This window comes from Haliotis cracherodii, unplaced genomic scaffold (assembly GCF_022045235.1).
Source record: "Haliotis cracherodii isolate W230 unplaced genomic scaffold, xgHalCrac1.p SCAF_9, whole genome shotgun sequence".
NCBI classification, from domain to species: Eukaryota; Metazoa; Mollusca; class Gastropoda; order Lepetellida; family Haliotidae; genus Haliotis; species Haliotis cracherodii.
In genome coordinates, this window is record NW_027266343.1 from 52,398,159 (window position 1) to 52,421,295 (window position 23,137).

Here is a 23,137-nt window from a genome sequence, read left to right on the forward strand (position 1 = left end):
GGGATAAATATTTCAAATCATCATCAATGACGGATCGTTTTAATAGAATCAATTCTCATTTAATTTTAGGCTTTTTTAAAAGAAATTGAACTTATTGGGCAAATTAATTTTAATTAAATCAAAATATAATTATTATAACTGTTTCGTCACGATATGGCTGAAATATTGCCGATGTTACGTTAAATTTCACTCACTCACTCACTCATAAAGTGTTCAAACATTATTAGCCATACCACCAGCTAATGTGGACTTGCCTGTCAGGACTCCGATAGCTTTCCTTGATGTTTTAGCTATTTCAGATGCAGTAAAGGTCTAGTCGAGATGTTCTTGCAACCAAATACCTAAATATTTATAATCATGAATGATTTCAATGTGATCACAACCAGTTGTGAAACTAAATCCAGATCTTGTAACAGACGGTATTTTCTTAATATTTACAAAGAGTCGTCACTGCGAGGACCTGGGAGCTACGCAGTCCAACATGCGCTGCAACGAATTCTCATCGGGCGCAATAAGCGCGACGACAATAAAATACTAGACATAGAGCCGTCCAACTGATTACCAGAAAATAAGCTACAGACTTCTCTAACCAAATCATTAATAAATACTGAAAAGAGTATTGGGCAAACAGTGGGTAAACAATCTAAACGGAACTTCAATACAGTTCGCATTCTTTAGGGACTCCGCTGGAAGTAAGTCAATCTAAACGGAACTTCAATACAGTTCGCATTCTTTAGGGATTCCGCTGGAAGTAAGTCAAGTCCTGCATCCTTCCCACGTTTAGCACGTGCAATCACAAAGTCAACCTAAGCCCGGGAAATGGGATGATCTAGGTCAGTTGTATCTGAAGTCAAATCTTGTGTCACTAGATTGTTTTCAGACTTTCCGTAAATGGCTATCATCAAACCCCGGGTATGTATTAGCTACAAATAAGGAGCTATACTCGTTTTCCCACTTATTGAGAACATCACCTGTCCGAATACAACATTCCATCTTCCTCGACTTTCAACAGAATACCGTTACTTTTTTCATTGGCTGTGCCTTGATTTCCTATTGCTTCCAAAAGCTCCGATGATCACTACCACCATAACTGTCTAAAAACGCCGCTGTTCAGAAAGCTGATAAGAATATTTATGCTTACGTAACATTTTTTCAAAGTACTTTCTTTCCGAGGTATTAAAAGGTTTAAGCGGCGTATAACTTCTTTGAGTTGCATTTAGAAGTTAGTGTGATAAAGTAAGACGAGTTCTATGGATGAACAACTTCTTTATTACAATTAGTGCGACGTTTCGGTGTAGATCGTAACACCTTTATCAAGCAAGTGATGGATAGGGCTAAACAACATAGGTATATATACACTTATTGACATCTAAGTTTAGATGTATAACTTAGATGTCAAACACGATATCTTGGGAGAGAGGATTAATTCGGACTTTGTGGACCACGGTAACACGTCGTGTTCTGCTTTTATGTTTATTGTAGCATCCGGAGCCGATTCCTCTAGATGGTTGACTGGTGAAATGACGTGTCTGATGGAGAGTTAATGTAGGCGTTGATATCCAAGGTTTGTTTGTTGATATGATCCAAATCCTTGTATCCGAGTCCTCTGACAGACCGATATTGTGTGCTCCAGAAGCGTTCATGGATGAGTTGATGTTGTTAATGACGTCATATATATAGGAAGGGTAAGGTAGGGTACAGAATGTATCAGACTTCATCTTGGGTTCCTCATAGCCTGCTCGTTCCATTCTTGGTCTAGACTCCTCTATGATGGACTGTAAGGCGGGCATTAAATGATATAGCTCCTGAATGTTGTCTCTGATAGAAAAGTTGTTTGGTCTAAATATATCTTCAGGGACGGGGTCAATGACTGATGAAGTACTATTACTGTTAGGGCTGGACCCCCTAGGCAGGCTGCATGAGGGAGAGCTGTGAAAGTTGTGGTTAGAGCTGTGTGCTTCACGTGCAGAGTAACAGGACCCTGATGACGCAATCTCGGGCGAGCTGTCGAAGGCAGAGCTCGTACAGGTCGTGGTATGAGATGGGCACGCTTGTAATTTGCATGATAGCGTTTGTGGGGTTTGCTATCATGTTTTTTTGTGACCTGTTATCATGATGTTTGCGGGAGCACGTGATTCACGTTGATTACTTTTGTAATTAGGTGAAGTTATGTTCCAAGTGCGTAAGTGAGTATTGTTTTATGTCACTTTTAGCAAAATTCCAGCAATATCACAGTGGGGGACACCAGACGTGGGCTTCACACATTGTACCCATATGGGGAATCGAACCCGGGTCTTCAGCGTGACGAGCTAATGCTTTAACCACTAGACTACACCACCGACCCTCTGTATCGATTCCCTTTGTTTGTTAATTACTTTGTGTCTGACCTGGTTGACTCTTGTAAGGTGTTATGTCATGCATGGAGCTTGCTTGTGACAGAATTGTTTATTAGTAAAATTTCTTGAGCAGCTGATAGCATTTGTTGGTCAGTTTAGTTACTGTTGATGAGATTTATTCCACCCTAGTGAATCAAAGTGTAGTTTTGGACTTTTTGCCGATCTTGTGGCTCTTTTTATATCAGGGTTTTTGCCCCATGGCTTGTACAAAAGTTTGAATTTTGTCTTTGATGAGTCCTAGCAGTAACCCCATCTCCGACAATACTTTTAATAACTACATTGTAATTACCTACCAGACCCATCTTGCTTCTTATACCCCCTTGAAGTGCAGCAGTTCCTGTAGAATGTATTAGTAGTCAAACTTGAAGATGTCAAGTGTATATTGTAACCTATTGTTCACGTGTGTGGAGCAATGTTTTTGCCTGTTTACATCTGGACACACAGGAAAGAAGTGATGGTTTCCCGCCTTGCACATGTGCAGTTGCGCTTCCTGTCAGGGATTGTATTAACCTCACAAATATTTACATAGATTGGCAGTGAAGAGGACATCTGTTGAAAATATCAATAAATTTATGGTGTGATTGACAGCCCAAACAGGAATTTATGAGTGAGTGAGTGTGTGAGTATGGTTTTACGCCGCTTTTAGCAATATTCCAGCAATATCACGGCGGGGGACACCAGAAATGGGCTTCATACATTGTACCCATGTCGAACCCGGGTCTTCGGCGTCACGAGGGAACACTTTAACCACAAGGCTACCCAAGCACCACTAGGAATTTATGACAATGATGTAATATTGGTGGGGTATTCAAAGGAATTATGGCGTTTAACATCACATCCAATATCATGCATGCATGTGTGTGTGACTGCTCGTACTTGTCCAGACTGATACCAATTTTACCTTTTTTAATGCTGAGTGCCAGGTAGGGTAACAACAATTCCATCTTTTGGTATGACACTTCCGTTTATCGAGCCCCAAACCTTCCTCTCTCAGGGTGAACACTCTACCACTAGACCACAGAGGTGGTCCTGACTAAATGAATAATTAGTAATGACTCCGTTAGTAAGCACTTACTAACATAAACTTCATCACTTGGTGACACATGCTTTGGAAGGACAGCCCATTTCCTTTGGATGTCACTCTCAAATGAACTCCAGTTTTTTATACCTCTTCTGAAAACACCTATTCAAAGCCTGCTACTATTAACAAAGATGTCATTTTGTGAAAACTGTACAAAATAAAGTTGACATGATGATAAAAAGGAAAATTAACATGAAGCATAAGTTTATTCTAAATATGCAAGTGTTACACAAAGTATTCCTTCAGAGACAAAGCATAGGCTGATATAGGCAACACACATCACATGTTCCCTATTTAATGGTATACATGTAGTCAACAATTGGAAGGAGCCACAGGACGAACAAATACATGTGCCTCTGACATCCATCCGACATTACAGAAGAACCTCAACCAGTCAATAGAAGCATCAAGGGCAAAGTATTCAAATAAAGGCCAAAATTTTAACAATGGTATCACATGAAAGGCCACTCTTATAAAAGTCAACGAGTCAAAAGTCAAAGATATTTTACTCCAATCAAATACCAGTACCTCTCTTCGGGAAGATCTGATAAGTCCATTATATTTGGTTCAATCAGGTTAACTTTCCAGTCAGCTAATCAGTATTGATATTTCTGAAGTCTCAGCAAAGTTGAACAAATAAAGCATTCAGAGCAGCATATTTGATTTCAATATCTGAAAGGAACATCAATGGGCTGAATAATGTTGTGCTTATTTCATATACCTTGTTGTTTGACAAAACAACAAACAAAGAACTCTGCAAAACAGCAACCAGGAAACCAGAAACAACACAGGCCTAATTTTCTGTATTTTGTGAAATGTCTGATGGCAGCCACATTTGATCTCTGATCAAGATTCATGTAACAAACTTGAAATGGAGATCACCTCACCCAACAATTTTCAATCCACAAAGTCCTTAAGTTTTGGAGACGATGTTTCAATCCTTTTCTAAAAATTTAAGATGGCTAGTTGGCAACCACATTGATGCCTTGAACAAACTTGACCCCTTTTATCATAGCAACACACACACAAAATTTCAGCTGAATCCATAAACCATTTCAGAAAAGACTTAATTATTTAAAAAAAGTTTATTGATGATAATGACAAGATCAGCTACCGTGTCCTTTTTGCTACAACTTAAATATCAATGATGAAAGGTAATAAACTAAAATGAACGACACGCAGATGCATAAGATGGAATCATAAACAGATAAGGGGTTGAAGTTAACACACAAAAGCATGTTCCACATGTACCTTTCCATTGTTATAATCCTGAATCTAAGAGCAAAAAAATGTAATTACTAATTAATTACTTTTCAGGCTCTAACCTTGAAGTTGACCTTGATATTACTGTCCAATGTCTCAAAAACCTTTATTCACATTATATTGAAGTATTTAAATCTAGTTAGATTGGATACCATATTAATACATACTGTGTATTGGACATTGTACTTGTTGATAAAACAAATAAATGTTGTAAATATTATTTGAATCACATTTTTTAAACTCATATTAGATCTCCTGTGTGAATGGATGTGAAAATACATCCTGGGAGAATCACTGCAAATTTGTGCTGGTGTTTGTTTTTTCTTGAAGCATGGTGTGTATATATTTCCTTTATCATCATATTACAACACATTATTATCACGATGGAACAGACTCTCTCACTGGTTTTGAATTATCTCTATGGGCTAATAGATGAGGAAAGAATCGAGTTAAAAGTATTGACTACTAGATAAAGTTTTTGAAGCACACACAAAAGCAAGTATTACGTGTACCTTTCCATGGTTATAATTGTGAATCCAAGTGCAAAAACTATGACACATTTCACACCGGTACCATGACACAAATGCCTTACCACCTTTTCTATTAAGTTACATCGATTATTGCAATCAAATATACACCTGGAACTTAATTAAGCGCCACCAAACTAAATATGACACAGAATTATGAATACCGAAAATATGCAAACAACGATTACTTATTAGACAATATGGCCCTTTCCCCACACCATCACAGTGACAATGCCACGATCAACGCAATTGCTGTTGCATGCACTGCACGTGAAGCACAATACCCTTGAATTTTCTGAAATCAAGTATGGGTTTTTACCTTTGCACACCTTGAAAGGTACACATTTCTTGACAAAGACTGTCTGATCGTTGTAAAACACCACCATGCCACGTCGTAGACTGTCAGAAGCATTAAGATGGCAGGTTATTGGAATGAATAATGCAGGATTGTCTTTTTGCTGTCCACGAATGTTTACGTCAGAATGCAATTGAGACATTTCCTTGGCCAGCACGAAGTCCTGATCTCAATCCCATAGAGCATCTTTGGGACATTTTAGGCCGTCAAGTTCGAGAAAGAGACCCACCTGTCCAAAATTTACGTGAACTCTATGCTGCATTGCATGAGGAGTGGGCTAAAACACCTCAACATCAAGTTCAACGTTTGATTTAGGGAATGAGGAAGCGCTTGGCTGACGTCACTCGTGCACAAGGAGGATACACCAAATATTGACATAATCTGTGTTTTGGGCTCCTTTAGACATTGTTCCAGGATTGCACTGATTCAAATTTGATGCAACCATTTCAGTAACTGCTGTGTGACAATAGTAATTTTCACTTTGTTTTTAGTGCAAATTACGTATTTTTCTAAAATGTCACCATTTGAAAATAAAATTCATCAGTATGCTTCAAACTCATGTTTTCTCTGTGAGTAGTGTCCCTTTTCAGCAGTGAACAACACTAGACATACGTATGTAAAAGGAATTTTTCGGTAGGTTGCAACAAGGTTGACTCATTGATATAAATATGGTTGGCGCTTAATGAAGTTCCAGGTGTATAATTTCCAGAAGTAATATGTCATCTAGCATGTATCGTGATATTTGAAAAGGTAAAGTGATCCGTAGGTAAATGTGTTCTTGGCCAGACACGGGATGATGTTTTGAATAGTACATGACTGTACTGGCATACACATTGTTTTTCTTTTCCTCTTGTCATAAATGTAGTGTTTTAAAAAATGGAACCACAAGGCTCTGTAGCTCACCTAAATCTTTCTGGAATATAATATTATACAAAACATGTCATTCAAGGGTAAAGAAGAATCAACAAAAGAAATTATAGTTTTCACACACGTTCATATTAATACATCATAGCTGGCTAAGTAGAGGGCCAACCTTAAACAACCACTATGAGGAGCCGTTTCACCTCTCAAAACAATAAGTAAAAAGTAGACCACAGGTGAATATATCAACATTATTTACAAATGTTAAAAAACTGGCTGTAAAAACCGGAACATACCAAGACCTGCACTCTGAAGAAAGACTTTGTTCAGACTGTGTACTGGACTAAAATATTACACAGAAATCAAATTTCACATTTTGCTCGTGTATGAATATGTATGAATATTTGCATACCATTGTTATAGGAAAATGTATACATATCCAATTCTATGCATTGTTTTAGGAAAATTATTAAAAACCTTAACATGATGAAATATTCCATAACACCAGTGTATATCTCCTCCTTAAAGGACAGCAACATGTAAATAGTTGATAACATATTCACATTGTTTACACCTGTATCTGTTTAATGGTTTGTTTTAATCCGAGTATATGGCATAGGTAAATTTTGAATTTGAAACTGTCTTCCTGTAATGTCTTGCCATTAAAGCTTTAATAAATATAAAACTTTCTTCTACTTTAAGTGGAGGCAGTCAGGTAGCCTAGTGGTTAAAGCATTCGCTCATTACTCGGAAGACCCAGGTTAGATTCCCGACATGGGTACAATGTGTGAAGCCCATTTCTGGTGTCCCCTCCCGTGATATTGCTGGAACATTGCTAAAAGCAGCGTAAAACCAAACTCACTTGCTCAACTTGAAGTGATGGGAGGTAAAATGGGGTTTAACGTCGCATTCAACATTATTGCACTAATATAGCAAGGTGTGTATTATATGTGTGCATGTGTGTGTGCTTTTACTTGTCCGGACTAATGCTGTTTTTATTGTGCAAGCTGATTTATTTACCATACCACAGTCTAACATGGATACCCCACTCAGAAAGATTATACTGACTCCGAGCCAACCAGTCTTTGTTTTATCCCCTGAATGCCGAGTGCCAGGCAGGGTAACAACAAGTACCAGCTTTTAATGTCTTTTGGTATGACATGGTCTGGAATCTGGAATCAAACTAACCTTCTACTCTCCAGGTAAACACTCTATCCACTAAATCACAGAGGCGGTCTTCAACTTTGTGTAGAAAATTGTCATAAATAAAGTGTTAACCACACACAAAGAACCATGACATAAGTTCACATTGATGATGTCAATCTAGCAAAATAACAAATATACAATACATAAAGAAAAAAAAGACACTGTCATCACTGCCACATTCAAAGATACAGGATAAATTGAAAGCTGAAGGATAACTGAGAGATTAATAATACTGTGGTTTCAGTGTAGAGTCATGTTACCTGCAGACTAGCATGGTTTTAATTTGATACCAAACATGTATCATATTGTTTCAAAACTTTAAATATAATACTGTCAAATTAACCGGTAATATTAAGAAACAGATTTACACATACATCAATGTACATGTAACACATAACTCCTCTCAACTGTGTAGACCTGTGATATGAATCATCCAGACCTGTATCAATACAAGCTGGATATGAATCATCAACTTCCAGACCTGTCTCAATACAAGCTGGATATGAATCATCAACTTCCATAACTGTCTCAGTACTAGCTGGATATGAATCCTCAACTTCCAGACCTGTATCAATACTAGATGGATATGAATCATCAACTTCCAGACCTGTATCAATGCAAGCTGGATATGAATCATCAACTTCCAGACCTGTATCAATACTAGATGGATATGAATCATCAACTTCCAGACCTGTCTCAATACAAGCTGGATATGAATCATCAACTTCCAGACCTGCCTCAATACAAGCTGGATATGAATCATCAACTTCCAGACCTGTCTCAATACAAGCTGGATATGAATCATCAACTTCCAGACCTGTATCAATACAAGCTGGATATGAATCATCAACTTCCAGGCCTGTCTCAATACTAGCTGGATATGAATCATCAACTTCCAGACCTGTCTCAATACTAACTGGATATGAATCATCAACTTCCAGACCTGTCTCAATACAAGCTGGATATGAATCATCAACTTCCAGACCTGTATCAATACTAGCTGGATATGAATCATCAACTTCCAGACCTGTCTCAGTACTAGCTGGATATGAATCATCAACTTCTAGAACTGTATCAATACAAGCTGGATATGAATCATCAACTTCAAGACCTGTATCAATACTAACTGGATATGAATCATCAACTTCCAGACCTGTATCAATACAAGCTGGATATGAATCATCAACTTCCAGACCTGTCTCAATACAAGCTGGATATGAATCATCAACTTCTAGAACTGTATCAATACAAGCTGGATATGAATCATCAACTTCCAGACCTGCCTCAATACAAGCTGGATATGAATCATCAACTTCCAGACCTGCCTCAATACAAGCTGGATATGAATCATCAACTTCCAGACCTGTCTCAATACAAGCTGGATATGAATCATCAACTTCCAGACCTGTCTCAGTACAAGCTGGATATGAATCATCAACTTCTAGAACTGTATCAATACAAGCTGGATAAGAATCATCAACTTCCATACATGTCTCAATACAAGCTGGATATGAATCATCAATACAAATTGATGAAAATACAGCTTTATCAAACTAAACAAGTCTGATCTACACTTAAGTTTGTAAGTGTCTCATTTCTAAGCATAGTTGTATCTAAAAGTTGCAATATTAGTATCACAAAAAGAATCAGGTCCCATATGATTCACAGAAATCATTGCTTGAGTTTGGAATAAAAGTTCACAATTACTAAAACTCATACACAAACCGATGTTTGTTTGGTGTTTAACGCTGCACTCAGCAATTTTCAAGCTCGGTGTATGGTGACGCCTTCAATTAACGGAGTCTAGAACAGTGATGAGCATGCTGAATATATCGTGAGCACCATTCCACGCTGTGAAGGAACCATGACACACAATCAAGTCACAGAGCCTGCCTTTTACTTGCTCTATACAACAAGCCTAGCTGATGGGGACCAATTCTAATCAAGAATCCACATGGCGCCGCCAGTGAATAAAGAACAACAATATGGATACTAATTATAGACATCTGGGAACTTCAATATAATATGATCACAAGAACAATCCTAACTGACAAATGATTACCCTAACTACATTGAAACTATCATCTTGCTGAGGCAAGGGTGTTAACTGACTGTAAAAGTCCAGTTTTCACCCTTACCTAACTAAGCTTGAATTTCATGGCTTCATGGTAGCGCCACCAGTGGCTATTACAAGTTATGTCCCTTCTACGTCCCTCCTATTGGCCAATCAGATTCCACTCTCACATCACTTGCATTTGCTTGAAACAAAATAGCGTGGCCCAGTCAAAATGATCTGATCGATAATCAAGACCTATATTGTAATAAAACAGGATTTACCCTGCAAGTGCATTTGAACACCTTCATGAAAAACATAGAAGATTTTGAAATTATCAGTCAACACCCGGTACACATGCTTAGCGAATCCTTCAGTTGACGGAAATCTGCACGTTGAAATCCATGTTGTTTATGAACTGGATGTCTGGTTCATTCCATGACTTTGATGAGACTATGCATAGACTCATTAGTCCAGTCAAAATGTAACACTGGAATTCCAGCCTATTTCGGCAAGGGTGGAAACTTGACTTTTCTCAGACAGTTAACTAACTACCTTGCCTAAGGAAGATGAGAAACTATGTAATTCACACAAGACATTAATTACACCATCTTAACCTAAATCATGAATGAGCCTACCTCATGCCTCACTGAGGCAAGTTAACACAAATACTGCTTAAATACACTGAAAGAACATAAACGGTCATTGAATTCATACATAAGTGATAAGGTATTCTGGATAGGCCTGGGTGTCATTAAAGATTATGTACATTCCAGGTCCACTGACATTGTCAACCACAGAATCAAACTGTATGTGATTGGCGGCATCTCTTTGTGGAGGGACTCTCATCCCTCTTTGTCCTCGACAGTACATCCCTGTGAGCACCCGGGCTTGAAACATGTGCTTGTGACCCTGTCTGTCTGGCACAGAGTAGGTATTTTGGTCTGAATAAGCAGCTTGAACTGCAAAGTATACACCTTCTCCTACTGCGTTGGCTAAAGGAAGTAAGAATTCATCATGTAATATTTGTCATACAGAATAGGTATTTTGTTGGTTGCTTCTGGATTATTTGAAATATTTCATAATAATTTAAGGTCATGATACCAGGGAACTCAAGTAAATGTAAACATTTACATAAAAACCCACATGTGCTTGTGCTTACACTACTTATTTAACAAGAAATACAAATTGGCATGTGCTGTGGAACCTATTTCTACCTTCTATAAAAGTTTTGGATGAGTTGACATCTCCCATCCAACCACAGTTTACTGTCTACCAATAAAATACATATGTCTGAGTGATAACAAAAATGACATTTTCAATATGGCTATCATGGCTTTTCTGTCGTCAAGTGTTAGAGAGGCTAATGTTGGTATCATCAACGTAAATTTCTGCATGGCTTCATGTGTTAAGTACATGATATGTTAAAAGGCTCAACACTCCAACACTGGCAGTTGTCTTTGCAGAGTCACAATTGGCTTATTTTGCATCATAATCTTGACTGATGTGACTATGGGCATCTGGTGATTACACTGTTTAATTAAAGAGGCACAGGTGAGAAGAGTTGCCCTTATAGAAAACATTAACATCAGCGACAGGAGGGTAAACTGACAGTTGGTGGGACAGAAGGAAAATGAAAACCCATGCCACAAGGCGAGGTGAAAATATGACTAATGCAGCTCAGTCATTCTCTCTTGAATGACCACCTGGATAGTACATACCATTCTTTCCACAGTAGCTGCGATTAAAGCCACCTTTATAGATACTGGGAATGGCATCCACAGCTGTCCCATGCCACAACACTGTCTCATTCTGATGTCCTGGGTTCTGTTTCTCCAACTGTTGTTTCTTTGCAACATACTGCTGCCACAAGAACTTGGTCTGGACCCGCTCAATCTGAAGACATAAAAAATCATACAGCACACTTTTAAGTTTTCTGGAATATTATAACTCATGAGATTCACAGAAGGGAAAACAAGAACATTCAATACAGTCACAGACAGACAACCTCACTGCAGATACTGTGAATGCACATAGCTGGCTGAGAAGTTGGTTGGTTGGTTTGTTGTTTAATGCCACACTCAGCAATAATCCAGCTATATGACGGCGGTCTGTAAATAATCGAGTCTGGACCAGACAATCCAGTGATTAATATCATGAGCATCGAGCCACGCAATTGGGATCGATGACATGCATCAACCAAGTCAGCGAGGCTGACCATCCGATCCCGTTAGTCGCCTTTTACGACAAGCATAGCCGCCTTTTACGGCAAGCATGGGTTGCTGAAGACCTATTCTACCCCGGAAGCTGGCTGAGAAGAGTGAAAACAATGATGTTCAACAATCCCTGGTTTCAAAGGCTTTATGTATTTGGCTTGTCTTGCCAAAACAGAGATTCAACAAATCACCAAAATAATGGTTAATAATTCTGAGAATACTACCTCTATTACATCATTGCCATAATCCTGTATTTTGGCTGCAATCACATGATAATACATTTTTTCAACAAAAATCCTCTTCAATGTTAACTACATAACCAATTGCAGACAGCTCATCTTTCAAAACTTTTATCCGCAAGAGACTTCCTCTGTGGCAGAGTGTCCGCCAGGAGAGCAGAAGGTCCGGGGTTCAAGCCCCGGCCACATCATACCAAAATATATTAAAAGATGGTAGTTGTTGTTACCCTGCCTGGCACTTGCCACTGAGGGGCCAAAACAAGGAGTGGTTGGCCAACAGTCAGTATACTGTTCCATTCATTAATAACCATCAAGAGGCCTGTCCAATCCATCAACAGAGCATCGACTCGGGAAGCATCGGATCCGGCACTGGACTGATATAAACTGGAGGTTGATTGTTTAGGTAGGTTCCAGATGTGGAGTATGCCATAGAGAGGTTAGATTTCTTGATTAAGAATCCATTCCGTTGCTACAATTCTCCCTCGTTAGGAAAGGCTGTCTGCTAAGATGTTCACCTTCCCAGGAATATGTCTTGCTTCCATCTGATGGAGTCTTCTAAGGCAAACAATCATGTCAGGGAGCTGGACTTGGTCCCTCCTTGCCTCTCGATGTATGCCACAACTATGGTGTTGTATGCGTTGATGAGTGAGGAGTAGGAGAGTACTTTCCAATTCAAGAGAGTATACAATGTTGTCTTTATCTCCTTGCAGTTGATGTGGAGGTGCCCCTCTAAAGCATACCATAAACCCTGGATCATGAGATCATCCATGTCGAGTCGGAGGTGTCAGTATATAGATGGTGCTCAGAAAGACCAATGGACGTCTAGTCACAAGTCGTGTCTGAACAAGAAAATCCAAGGTTTGAGATCAGAGGGAGATGAACCAGAAGATGCAACATCAATCTTCCTCTGGTAGTCATGTCTTGGGGAGATGTTAGGTTTCCTAGCATGTGGCATCCAGGGAACGTTCTCCAAACCCTTTTTCAGGAAAAGTTGACCCTTGGGCTTTGACTGCAAAGTTGATCATAGAGACTTGAAAGGGCTCTGCAGTATATTGACGGACCTCGTCAACGATATTCCCAAGCTTGACATTGAAGATCTTGGGAGCAGTGATGGATTGGGACATGACCACTTTCTTAGCTTGAGCCAAGACTGCTCTGGAATGAATCTGTGGAGGAGTTGTTGTCTCTGAACCCAAAGTAGTTGGAACAACATCCATACTTGAGTGGCAAGTAAGTCCTCTTGCATGGTTTCTAGCAGACTGTGTATGGAGCCAACGCGATCTATATGAATGTCTGACAGCAGTGTGTCCCCTCATTCAAATATTGTAACAGTGGGTGACATGCCTAATCCTTTGCCCAGTGCTATTGTTTTCACAAACATATTAGAAAGAGTTTGCAAATTCAGTAAACCTGGTACATCCTACTACTGTGAACACTTCTTGAGTAATCACAAACATTAAATTAATCAATGAGCAACAAAAATATAGCATATGTTTCACATTGAATGGAGGTCACTGTCTGCCACAATAATCATAGGCTTGTCATCACATGTCATGCATAAACAGTCAAATAAATTGAAATAATATAAGATTTAATAAATATATCTGCAGGAACAGGTATTTAAGTGAAAATAGCTACTAATAACCTTCACTGTGACCTTGACCTTTAAATATGGTCACTCAAGACCATCTCTAATCTTTGTCACGCCCTAAGGAAGACTGTAACAAGTTTCATAGATCTACAGTAAATTCTTTTTCAATAACACAGTGAACAAGCATTTTCAGGCTATGATTCAGGCTATCAGGAGAGCCTTGATACTGTAACAGCGCAAGTTTGGGCAGATAAGGATTATCAGATAGGTGTTGCAGCCTAAATGACCACAAACAGCTGTGACATGTGAGGCTAAAGACGTTTATTGCGTATATAGGTACGTATGTATGTATATAGTCAGACAGATTGGTCATACCCTTGCTGGAACTAAGGACACATACACCAGGCAAGCAGTGCCAACAACACATCTTAAGTGTGAAAGAATCGTCACATTATGAGAAAGGTGACAAAGAGTGCAGCAATAAATATACACTGAGTACAAAATATGTCCTTCCTTGAGAAGTAAAGTTAGAACTGATTTTTTAAAACGTATACAATGTAAATGCAGCAGGATGTGGAGTCATCCCATGGATGACATCGTTACCTTGTCGGCTTGCTGACGGGGTTAACCTCTTTGGTTACGTGGACATGGCATCAGACCTTGGACCAGAAAGTCCATGATTTGGATCCAATCAAGGGACTCCATAGTTTTATAGCCGCTACATAAACATTGAAGTTGTAGCTATGGCCAGCTTGGCAAATCAGCGAGAAAGACCCGTGAAGATCCGGGTTAGAATAGGTCTTCAACAACCCATGCTTGCCGTAAAAGGCGACTACGCTTGTTGTAAGAGGCAACTAACGGGATCGGTTGGTCAGACTTGCTGACTTGGTTGATGCATGTCATAATATCACATTTGCGTGGATCGATGCTCATGATGTTAATCACTGGATTGTCTGGTCCAGACCAGACCACCGTCATATCGCTGGAATATTGCTGAATGTGGCATTAAACAACAAACAAAATTCAGCGAGACAAAAGACAAGGCTGGTGCATGCAGGGGCAAAGAGTGTTGCAAGTCAAAAGCATGCAGTGTGACAATAACCGGAGGCTAAACAAAGAGAAAGCTTACTTGATGTTACAGAGCTAAGGAATGAATATTTTAGCTATACAATACTGAAGGATAACATATATTCTAATTAATATTATATTCTTTGATGTAAGTATCTAAGGTATTTAACTGATTAAATGTCTTAAAGCTCATACAACCTTACTAATTACTTACATAACTTAATATAGAGCTATGTAGATATGTACAAATTCTTGAACCTGCCACATAACAACACATCAATATGTCAAAAACAATAAATATAACTTGTGTATGCTTTAATAAGCGCTCCGCTTTGTCAATTTCAGAAGCATCAAGGGTGCTTTTTACTGCAAGTAAGACATGATGTGGCCACAAAATATGCAAGTGATCCTACCTTCACGATGGTGGGATATCTTCCAAGGCTGCTCACAAAACTCTGCTCAACATCTTTGTACTCTTGAGATGCTTTTTTAACTGGAACCATTTCACTTTCTTTTGTCATTGTGGTCCAGTTGGCAGGAGCCTCAAATGATGCACCTGAAGATCATAGATACATGTCAGCAGCCTTGTTTTGTTTGTTTGTTGTTTAATGCCGCACTCAGCAATATTCCAGCTATATGATGGTGGTCTGTAAATAATCGAGTCTGGAGTCTCATGAGCATCAATACACCCAATTGGAATACAATGACATGCATCAACTAAGTCAGCGAGCCTGACCACCCTATCACCTTTTACGACAAGCATGGGTTGGTGAAGACCTATTCTAACCCGGATCTTCAAGGGTCAAGCAGCATGGTACCAACATATTACCACCATAATTCTGAACAACATACATGTACACGTGCTATTAAGTGTATTGTAACATCAATTCATCTTACATCAGCTATCATGATTCCAATACAGGAACTTAGAATAGAAACATTGTGTCACAAAAACTTAGTTAATTCAAAATAAAAGTTCCATACTAAAGTGGGTAAAACTGAAAAATAGTAAATAGGGTAGTTCATGAGACACATTAAAAGGTTGAACTTGCTTCAAGGAGTTACGTTTTGATTTACCACAGGATGTACATGAACACATTTTTACATCATTACTTGCAGATGTACAATGACAGGCATTGTATACGTTAAAGTGTGTAGAATGGCTACAACACTATCTACTTGTGTAGAATGCATGCATATTTTCCTGAAACATGGGTACTTCAAAAGCAAACACGAAGAGTGCACCCCTAATGAAGCTCTTTCAGAACAAGACACATGATGTGTGCACATGTGGAGGGATCCAACAATATGTACTGCAACATGTGACCATAGTTTCTAACCTCAAATAATCTAATGATATTGATCATTGTTGCTGAGACCAACATACCTTTGATTAGATCTCTTCTGATGACAGTGACTATATCATTGGGATTATCTGAAGGATATTCTTCCATGTTGGTTAAATCAACAATGTAAACATTTCCATTAGTGTCAGGTGGCAGAGATACAGAAGACTTCTTGCTCTGATAGGCTTCTTCAATTTGTTGATTGATGATCTTTTCATATTCCACTGTTGTGTGTGAGCCTGTACTATCTACGTCAATGAATGACCACTGAACGTAGGATGACAGCATCTCGGCCTTATCAGACAGCTGTTCCTGTCGAAGAGCATCCTGTACAATCTTGTGTACTGCCTCCATGGCTGCGATGACATCATTTGTCAAGCCCTGAAGTTTAACTCTTCCTGATGAGCGGCTGTAGTCAACAGAGATGCTGAACTTGGATCCTAGATCTTGAATGTTTGCTTCCTAAAACAAAACAGATAGACAAAATGTCATAATTTAAATTCTCTCCCTGCTCCTTGAGCTGCAAGGGCAGCTAACTGGTCATGGTGATTTCATGTTTCCTGCATTCATTCTGTTTTGACGTCCGTGGTCTAGTGGTAGAGCGTCCGCCGGGAGAGGGGAAGGTCCGGAGTTCGATCCCCGGCCGCGTCATACCAAAAGACGTTAAAAGATGGTACTTGTTGTTACCCTGTATGGCGCTCGGCATTAAGGGGCTAAAACAAGGACTGGTCGGCTCAGAGTCAGTATACTGTGTCTGAGTGGAGTATTCATGTTAAACTGCGGGATTGTATCTCAGTGGGCTAACACTATAAATCGGCATCAGTCCAGACTAGTACAAGCAGCCACACAAAGACACACACGTACATGCAAGTCACTTTTTAAGTGCAATTATCTTGGACGCGACGTTAAACCCAATTTCACCTCACCTCACAAAGATACAATGAGGTGTCTCCCGCCGTGATATTGCTGGAATATTGCTAAAAGTGGCGTAAAACCATACTCACTCACTCACTCACTTACAGGCCACTGTACTAGTCTGTTTGGGGGAATGTTAAAAAGTGTTTTCAACTGGTACAGATTGCAGCATCCATTTGATTTCTTTCACAATAATGTTCCAAGTCCTTTATTCCTGTACCATAAGTCTTATCAAACTAAATAATTGTTTGTGCTTACCCTATTGCTGCTTCTTAAAGTCTAAAATCAAATTCTATTCGCCTATGTGCTGTGTTGACAAGGACTATCTGTTTTGTTGTAAGTTGTAAATAACAATGATCTTCACATGTAAAGGTACTCACCTGCTGTTTAGTCAACGTCTTGAGTGCTTCATCATATATTGGCTTTGTCATCATATTATTTTGGTACTCGGTTTCCAACATAGATTTTGCTTGTTCAATATGTTTGATGTCATCCGAGAAGAAGTAGAGGGTAACATCATTCCTCGGCTGAACTGTTGGCTGTGTGACATGGCCAGTCTGCTCATCAGATCCCCCCCAGACAAAATCTACAAAACAAGAGTGAAAGACTCACATGCTGACCCACAACAGCTTGATGAAACATGTATTTCTGATTAGAGTGAGTGAGTGAGTGAGTGAGTTGAGATTAACGCCGCATTTAACAGTGTTCCAGATATATCATGGCATGTCAGCTTAATGTGGGAGGAAGTGATGCAGGTCTCTGACGTTTACCTCTTCGGCAAAACCCACGAGCATGGGTATGGCACTGACAAACCTAAAAACATAATCGGGGCGAACCAGCATTCGAACCCACTATAATAGGTTTCTGGCCTGCCAAAGGGAAGCAACTCTGCACAGTGAATCGTAGTGCCTTAGTTGACTGTGCCACCGGTGCCCCCATTTCTGATTAGAGGAATGGATTTGCACACAACAGTCATCACAGGATCACCCCAGTCCTATTTGGATGGACATGACAAAAATTAAAATCCTGAATAGCAAACGGTGTGTGTGTGGTTAATGCTTAATGCTGCTGTCAGTCATATTGCAGCTATAAGTTGGTGGCCTGGGCCAAGCAATCCAGTGATTGACATTATGAACAACATTCAACACCATTGGGGCAATCAACCATGTCACAGAGGCTGACTTTACGATCCTGCATAGCTTGCTTTTGATAACCCGTGAAGATCCTGTGGTAAGAGGCGATGAACAGCATCGGTATGCTGACTTGGTTGATGCATGTCATCGATCCCAAATTGCGTGGATCAATCCTCATGATGTCAATCACTGGATTGTCTGGTCCAGACTTGATTATCAACAGACCGCCGTCCTATAGCTGGAATATTGCTGAGTGCGGCATTAAACAACAAACAAACAAAGCATAGCTTTCTATGGACCAATTCTAACATGATATCCAATTTTACGACTAGCAATGGTGTTTGGGACACACTATACCCTGAGTGTATATAGGGTTGCAGATTTGCAAATAGCTTATAATTACCGAGAGCTTTTTTGAGGTATCCTTTCTTTTTGGTAGATAGAGCCTTGCTAACTCCTGCAACGAATGGGTCAAGCATATCTTTCTGGAAAATCACCATTCGAATATCTGATATCATTCCATGTTTTGGAGGAGAGCTCTGGTAGTCCTTCACAGCTTCAATCAGGCATGTGGCCATCTGTTCGGGTGTCATATTGCCCTGACCTGTTGAAAAGTTTAAAATGTAAACTTCATTTAAAACATTCTCAATGATTTAATGCAGGCTTTTTGCAATATGCAGCTCACTTCGATATACTATGTGATTATAAGACATAACAGAGTAATACTCAATACTTCAAAATGATATATAGATCGGTTATGCCAAAGTGATGCATTAAATAACTTCATCAATACAACAGTATAGTTTGGATAGGCATATCAAACTGAAGAAATGTTTAAATTTTCATTGTGATCATTGTAATTCCTGCATTCTAATTCACTGAATTGGTCGTGTATTATTGCATTCATTTCTGAATGAACGTAAAACAATTAAGCAATGCCCACAAAATGGCCTACTTTTCTTACTACAGAATGTCTAGGAATCCCTATATTACAGTCGAGGGAATTCCCATTCTGCTCCCATGTATCGTCTTGCACAGGACATTTATTGTAATTCATGCATATTCATTGTCCAAAGTACCATTGGTTTCCACAAATTTCATGTCTTTGGGTTTCATTTCTAACCCGCATTTTTGCAACTATTTCTTCCAGTTCTCAGGGAACTAATGTTTGAAATTGGCAGTAACTGACCAAGTCTTTTGAAACAGCTGCCTTCTCCCTTGTGAAGTATTTCAGTGAAATCCCACTTTTCATTACAACCATTCAGTTGAGTTTGCCTGTGCAACTTTTGGGAGCTACCCTGGAATGAGCACATGGCTGAATATACTTAGTCAGATGTTGACTTAGCTCCCTGTTGAGTCCTAAGTACCAGTACATGACATCCCTTACATATTTTTTCCGGTTTGTTACAGTCTGACTATTGCAGTTCTTCGTTTTCATCCTACTCTCCTTGATTGTCTGCTGACTTTGTGGGCGTGTCAAGTTATGTGCAATAAACTCCAGTCAATCCTTATAACCGAAATAATTTGAGCAAACTCTTCATCCAGTTGAGCTAAACATACGTACCTGTTCCAAGCGCTGGGAATGCTATTGACCACACACCAGGTAGAGTTCCAGCTTCTTTAAGACATTTTGAAATGACTTTTTTCCAGTCGTGATTAAAATAATCTCCAGAGACATGAATAATGTAGTCTGCTTTGAGACCTCCTGCTGTCGTTGTAACAGTTCCTTTACTTTTCATTTCACTGGCTGAAAATATGAATTATGTTTAGTCAATGCTGTGTTTGTTTTGTTTTGTTTTGCTCAAATGCATCAACCAAGTCAGCAAGCCTGACCACCCGATCCTGTTAGTCGCCTCTTAAGACAAGCATAGTCGTCTCTTACGGCGAGCAAGGGTTGTTGAAGACCTATTCTACCCTGGATCTTCACAGGTTCAATGCTAGTTCCAATTAAATGTACCAGTATAAATTGAACTGAAGCGAAACTCCAGCAAGGGAGTTAATTGACTATAAATGTCAAGTTTCCTACCTTGCCAAACTATCCTGGAATTTATATTTTGGCTGAACTAACCAGTCTATGCATAGTCCAATCAAAATCGGGTAACCAAATTAACATCCGGTTCATAAACTGTCGTGCAGATTTTGGTTGATTGCAGGAGTTGCGAAACATGTGTAACGTCAATTTAGTGTCAACAGATATTTTCCAAATCTTTTCATGTTTTAAATCATGTGCTCACATGATTTGATGCACTTCACGAACTAAGACCCATTTTATTACAATATAGATAATCGATCAGAACCGCCATTTTGTTTGAAGCAAATACAAGTGATATAACTTATAAGAGTGGAATCTGATGGTCAGTAGGAGGGACATAGATTGGACACAACTCGTAATAGCCATTGGTGGCACTATGATGGAACCAAGAAATTCCAGCCTAGTTCGGCAAGGGTGGATTTTTACATTCTTTTAACTCCTTTGCCTCAGGAAGTTCCAGCCAGATTGGCTAATGACCTTTCTTACAGACCAGGCCAAGTCTGCTATGCAGCTCATATGTCCCTGAGGAGTCATGGGAAGATAACTCCACATAGTAGATTTGTTGTAAAAATCTCTATTTGCATCTGTCATTCATGGTCACATCTGTGAGAGGGATGTGTGTGACCAAGGACAGGTAACTCTTGATCGTAATGTTACACGTAACTTAAAATTGAAATTTTGCCATTGATTACAGATGTGAAATGGAATGCTGATGTTCAAACAGTACCCAAGTTTTCTTATTCCTATATATCTATAAAGGAGTAATTTTCATTTAGCCACTGGAATTTAGAGAGATATCAGTGTAAACAACATGCTTAAATATGCTGAAAACACTGAAAATTATCACTAGATCAAGATCACTGAAAGTTATTACTTAAAAGTAATTTTCATATTTGTATAAATAATCTACTATAGAACCATAACCTAGCAAAGTTTAAAGAATGATCAAGATGAAAATGAAAAATTAAATTGTTTCCTATGTATGGTATTATAAAAACTGACGTCCCAAAGAAACTTTACCAGAGTTTGAAGTCACTCTTGCTCAAATACAACAAAACATACATGCATGAAGTAAAGTGTATTGAGAAGATCAATATACATGTATCAACATAATAAACACTGAAAATGACAATCATACCGCGACCGAGAATGACGTCAGAGCCCCTCAAAGTTGGGTGTGGTACAAAACTGGAGCTTTCAGAATCATGAACAATAGGCAGAGTACATAAACAATCGCTCACGTTCAATAACAAGTCATTAGTAGCGTGTGTGACCACCAAATGCCTCAATACACACAAAAACTCTTCGACGCACAGAAAAAGTCAGTTGTCTGATGAGGTCACGTTGGATTTGACGCCATTCTTCTTGGAGAGCCAAGATCCGTTCTTGCAGGTTGGCTGGAGAGTTTGGTTGTTGTCGAGCACGACGATCCATCAAGTCCCAGAGGTGTTCTATGGGGGACATGTCGGGTGAGCGTGCATGCCACGGCAGGGTGTTGACGTTGTTGGCTGCGAGGAAGTTAGTGACAATTCTGGCTGTATGGGCTCTAGCATTGTCATGCTGATAAATGACACCATGTGGCTGCTGTTGGAGAAATGGTAGGACAACTGGATGAAGAATGTTATCCATGTAACGCTGAGCTGTCAAGTTTACGTCAACGATGACCAGCGGTGTCCTCTCCTGCCCACAGATCCCTCCCCACACCATGACACTCCCTCCACCATATGGTACGACCTTCTGCACGCAACATGCTGCCGTTTGTTCCCTCCTTCGGCAGTAAACACATTGTCTTCCATCAGCCCTAAACATACAAAATCGACTTTTGTCACTGAAGACAACCCTCTGCCAGTCACGTCGTTGCCAACGTCGTACAGTCCGGGCCCATCTCAATCGCAGACGACGATGTTGCGCTGTCAATAGCTGTCCTCTGTATGGTCTAAAAGCCCTGATTCCATGAGCCCTGAGTCTCCTGGCCACTGTCTATCGACTAACCCTGTGGCCTAAGGCATTTGTCGCCGATGACGTCACTGTCAGGAAGCGATTTCGGAGGTGCAAGGTACGCAAGTACCGGTCATCTTGGGGCGTGGTCACCCTGGGTCTGCCTGTTCTTGGCCTGTCAGCGGTCCGCCCTGTCTGTCTGTAACGTTGCATCAAGTTTGTAATGGCAACACTGCAGCAACCGAAGGTTCGTGCAATATGGGTGTGGGTGGCTCCCATCTGTACCATACCCAAGGCTCATTCACGTTGTTCGACTGTGAGTCGTGGCATTTCTTTTGTGTTTTTTTTATCACTTTGGATGTCTGACTTGCCATTGCAATCGTTTTATACCCCTACCCGCACATGCATTTGCAGTTGTCTGTGGTGCACATGTTTTTCACTTTTTCGCGAGTTATCTCGCAAACATGTAACAAAAGGTTAACATTTTCTGCATACACTATTGATGTATTTAGGTTATGTGTTTTAGATAGACTTCATCGAAAAAACTTTATACTTTGTCTGAAATTTATATTTTCAGGTGGTAAAGTTTCTTTTGGACATCAGTTTACATCTGCGATTCCTCTGAAATCCCTGTGGGATCCGACATAGATTCAATCCTTGTGAGATCCTGGTGGTATCCCACCTAACAGCAAATACCTTATCACACAGCAATCCCAAATGTCAATACATACCTTTGAGGCGAAGTTCAATATGAAGATTTACTCCACCTTGTCTCAGTATAGACTGGGACACTGCACCTAGACGATAACAAACAAGCTGGGTAAGATCATTTTCTGACATCCAAATCCTTTAATTTTGTCACTGTTTACAACTGTCAGTCCAGTCAAAGGTAATAAAGACTTGAACTCTGTAATGGT

General features: G+C 39.6%; 1 protein-coding gene across 1 annotated transcript in view; it reads right to left on the reverse strand.

Moving 5' to 3' along the window:
• Window positions 1-3,595: 3,595 nt before the first annotated feature.
• The window catches only part of LOC139452998 (protein mono-ADP-ribosyltransferase PARP14-like), a 67,529-nt gene continuing 47,987 nt past the window's right edge, over window positions 3,596-23,137 (reverse strand). The window contains exons 19-26 of the mRNA XM_071234628.1: window positions 22,952-23,017; window positions 19,815-19,997; window positions 18,654-18,854; window positions 17,498-17,703; window positions 16,244-16,664; window positions 15,270-15,412; window positions 11,464-11,638; window positions 3,596-10,737 (exon numbers count right to left, since the gene is read on the reverse strand). Coding sequence (XP_071090729.1) covers window positions 10,454-10,737; window positions 11,464-11,638; window positions 15,270-15,412; window positions 16,244-16,664; window positions 17,498-17,703; window positions 18,654-18,854; window positions 19,815-19,997; window positions 22,952-23,017 — 1,679 coding nt within the window. The 3' untranslated portion in view covers window positions 3,596-10,453. The remainder of the gene's footprint in view (window positions 10,738-11,463; window positions 11,639-15,269; window positions 15,413-16,243; window positions 16,665-17,497; window positions 17,704-18,653; window positions 18,855-19,814; window positions 19,998-22,951; window positions 23,018-23,137) is intronic.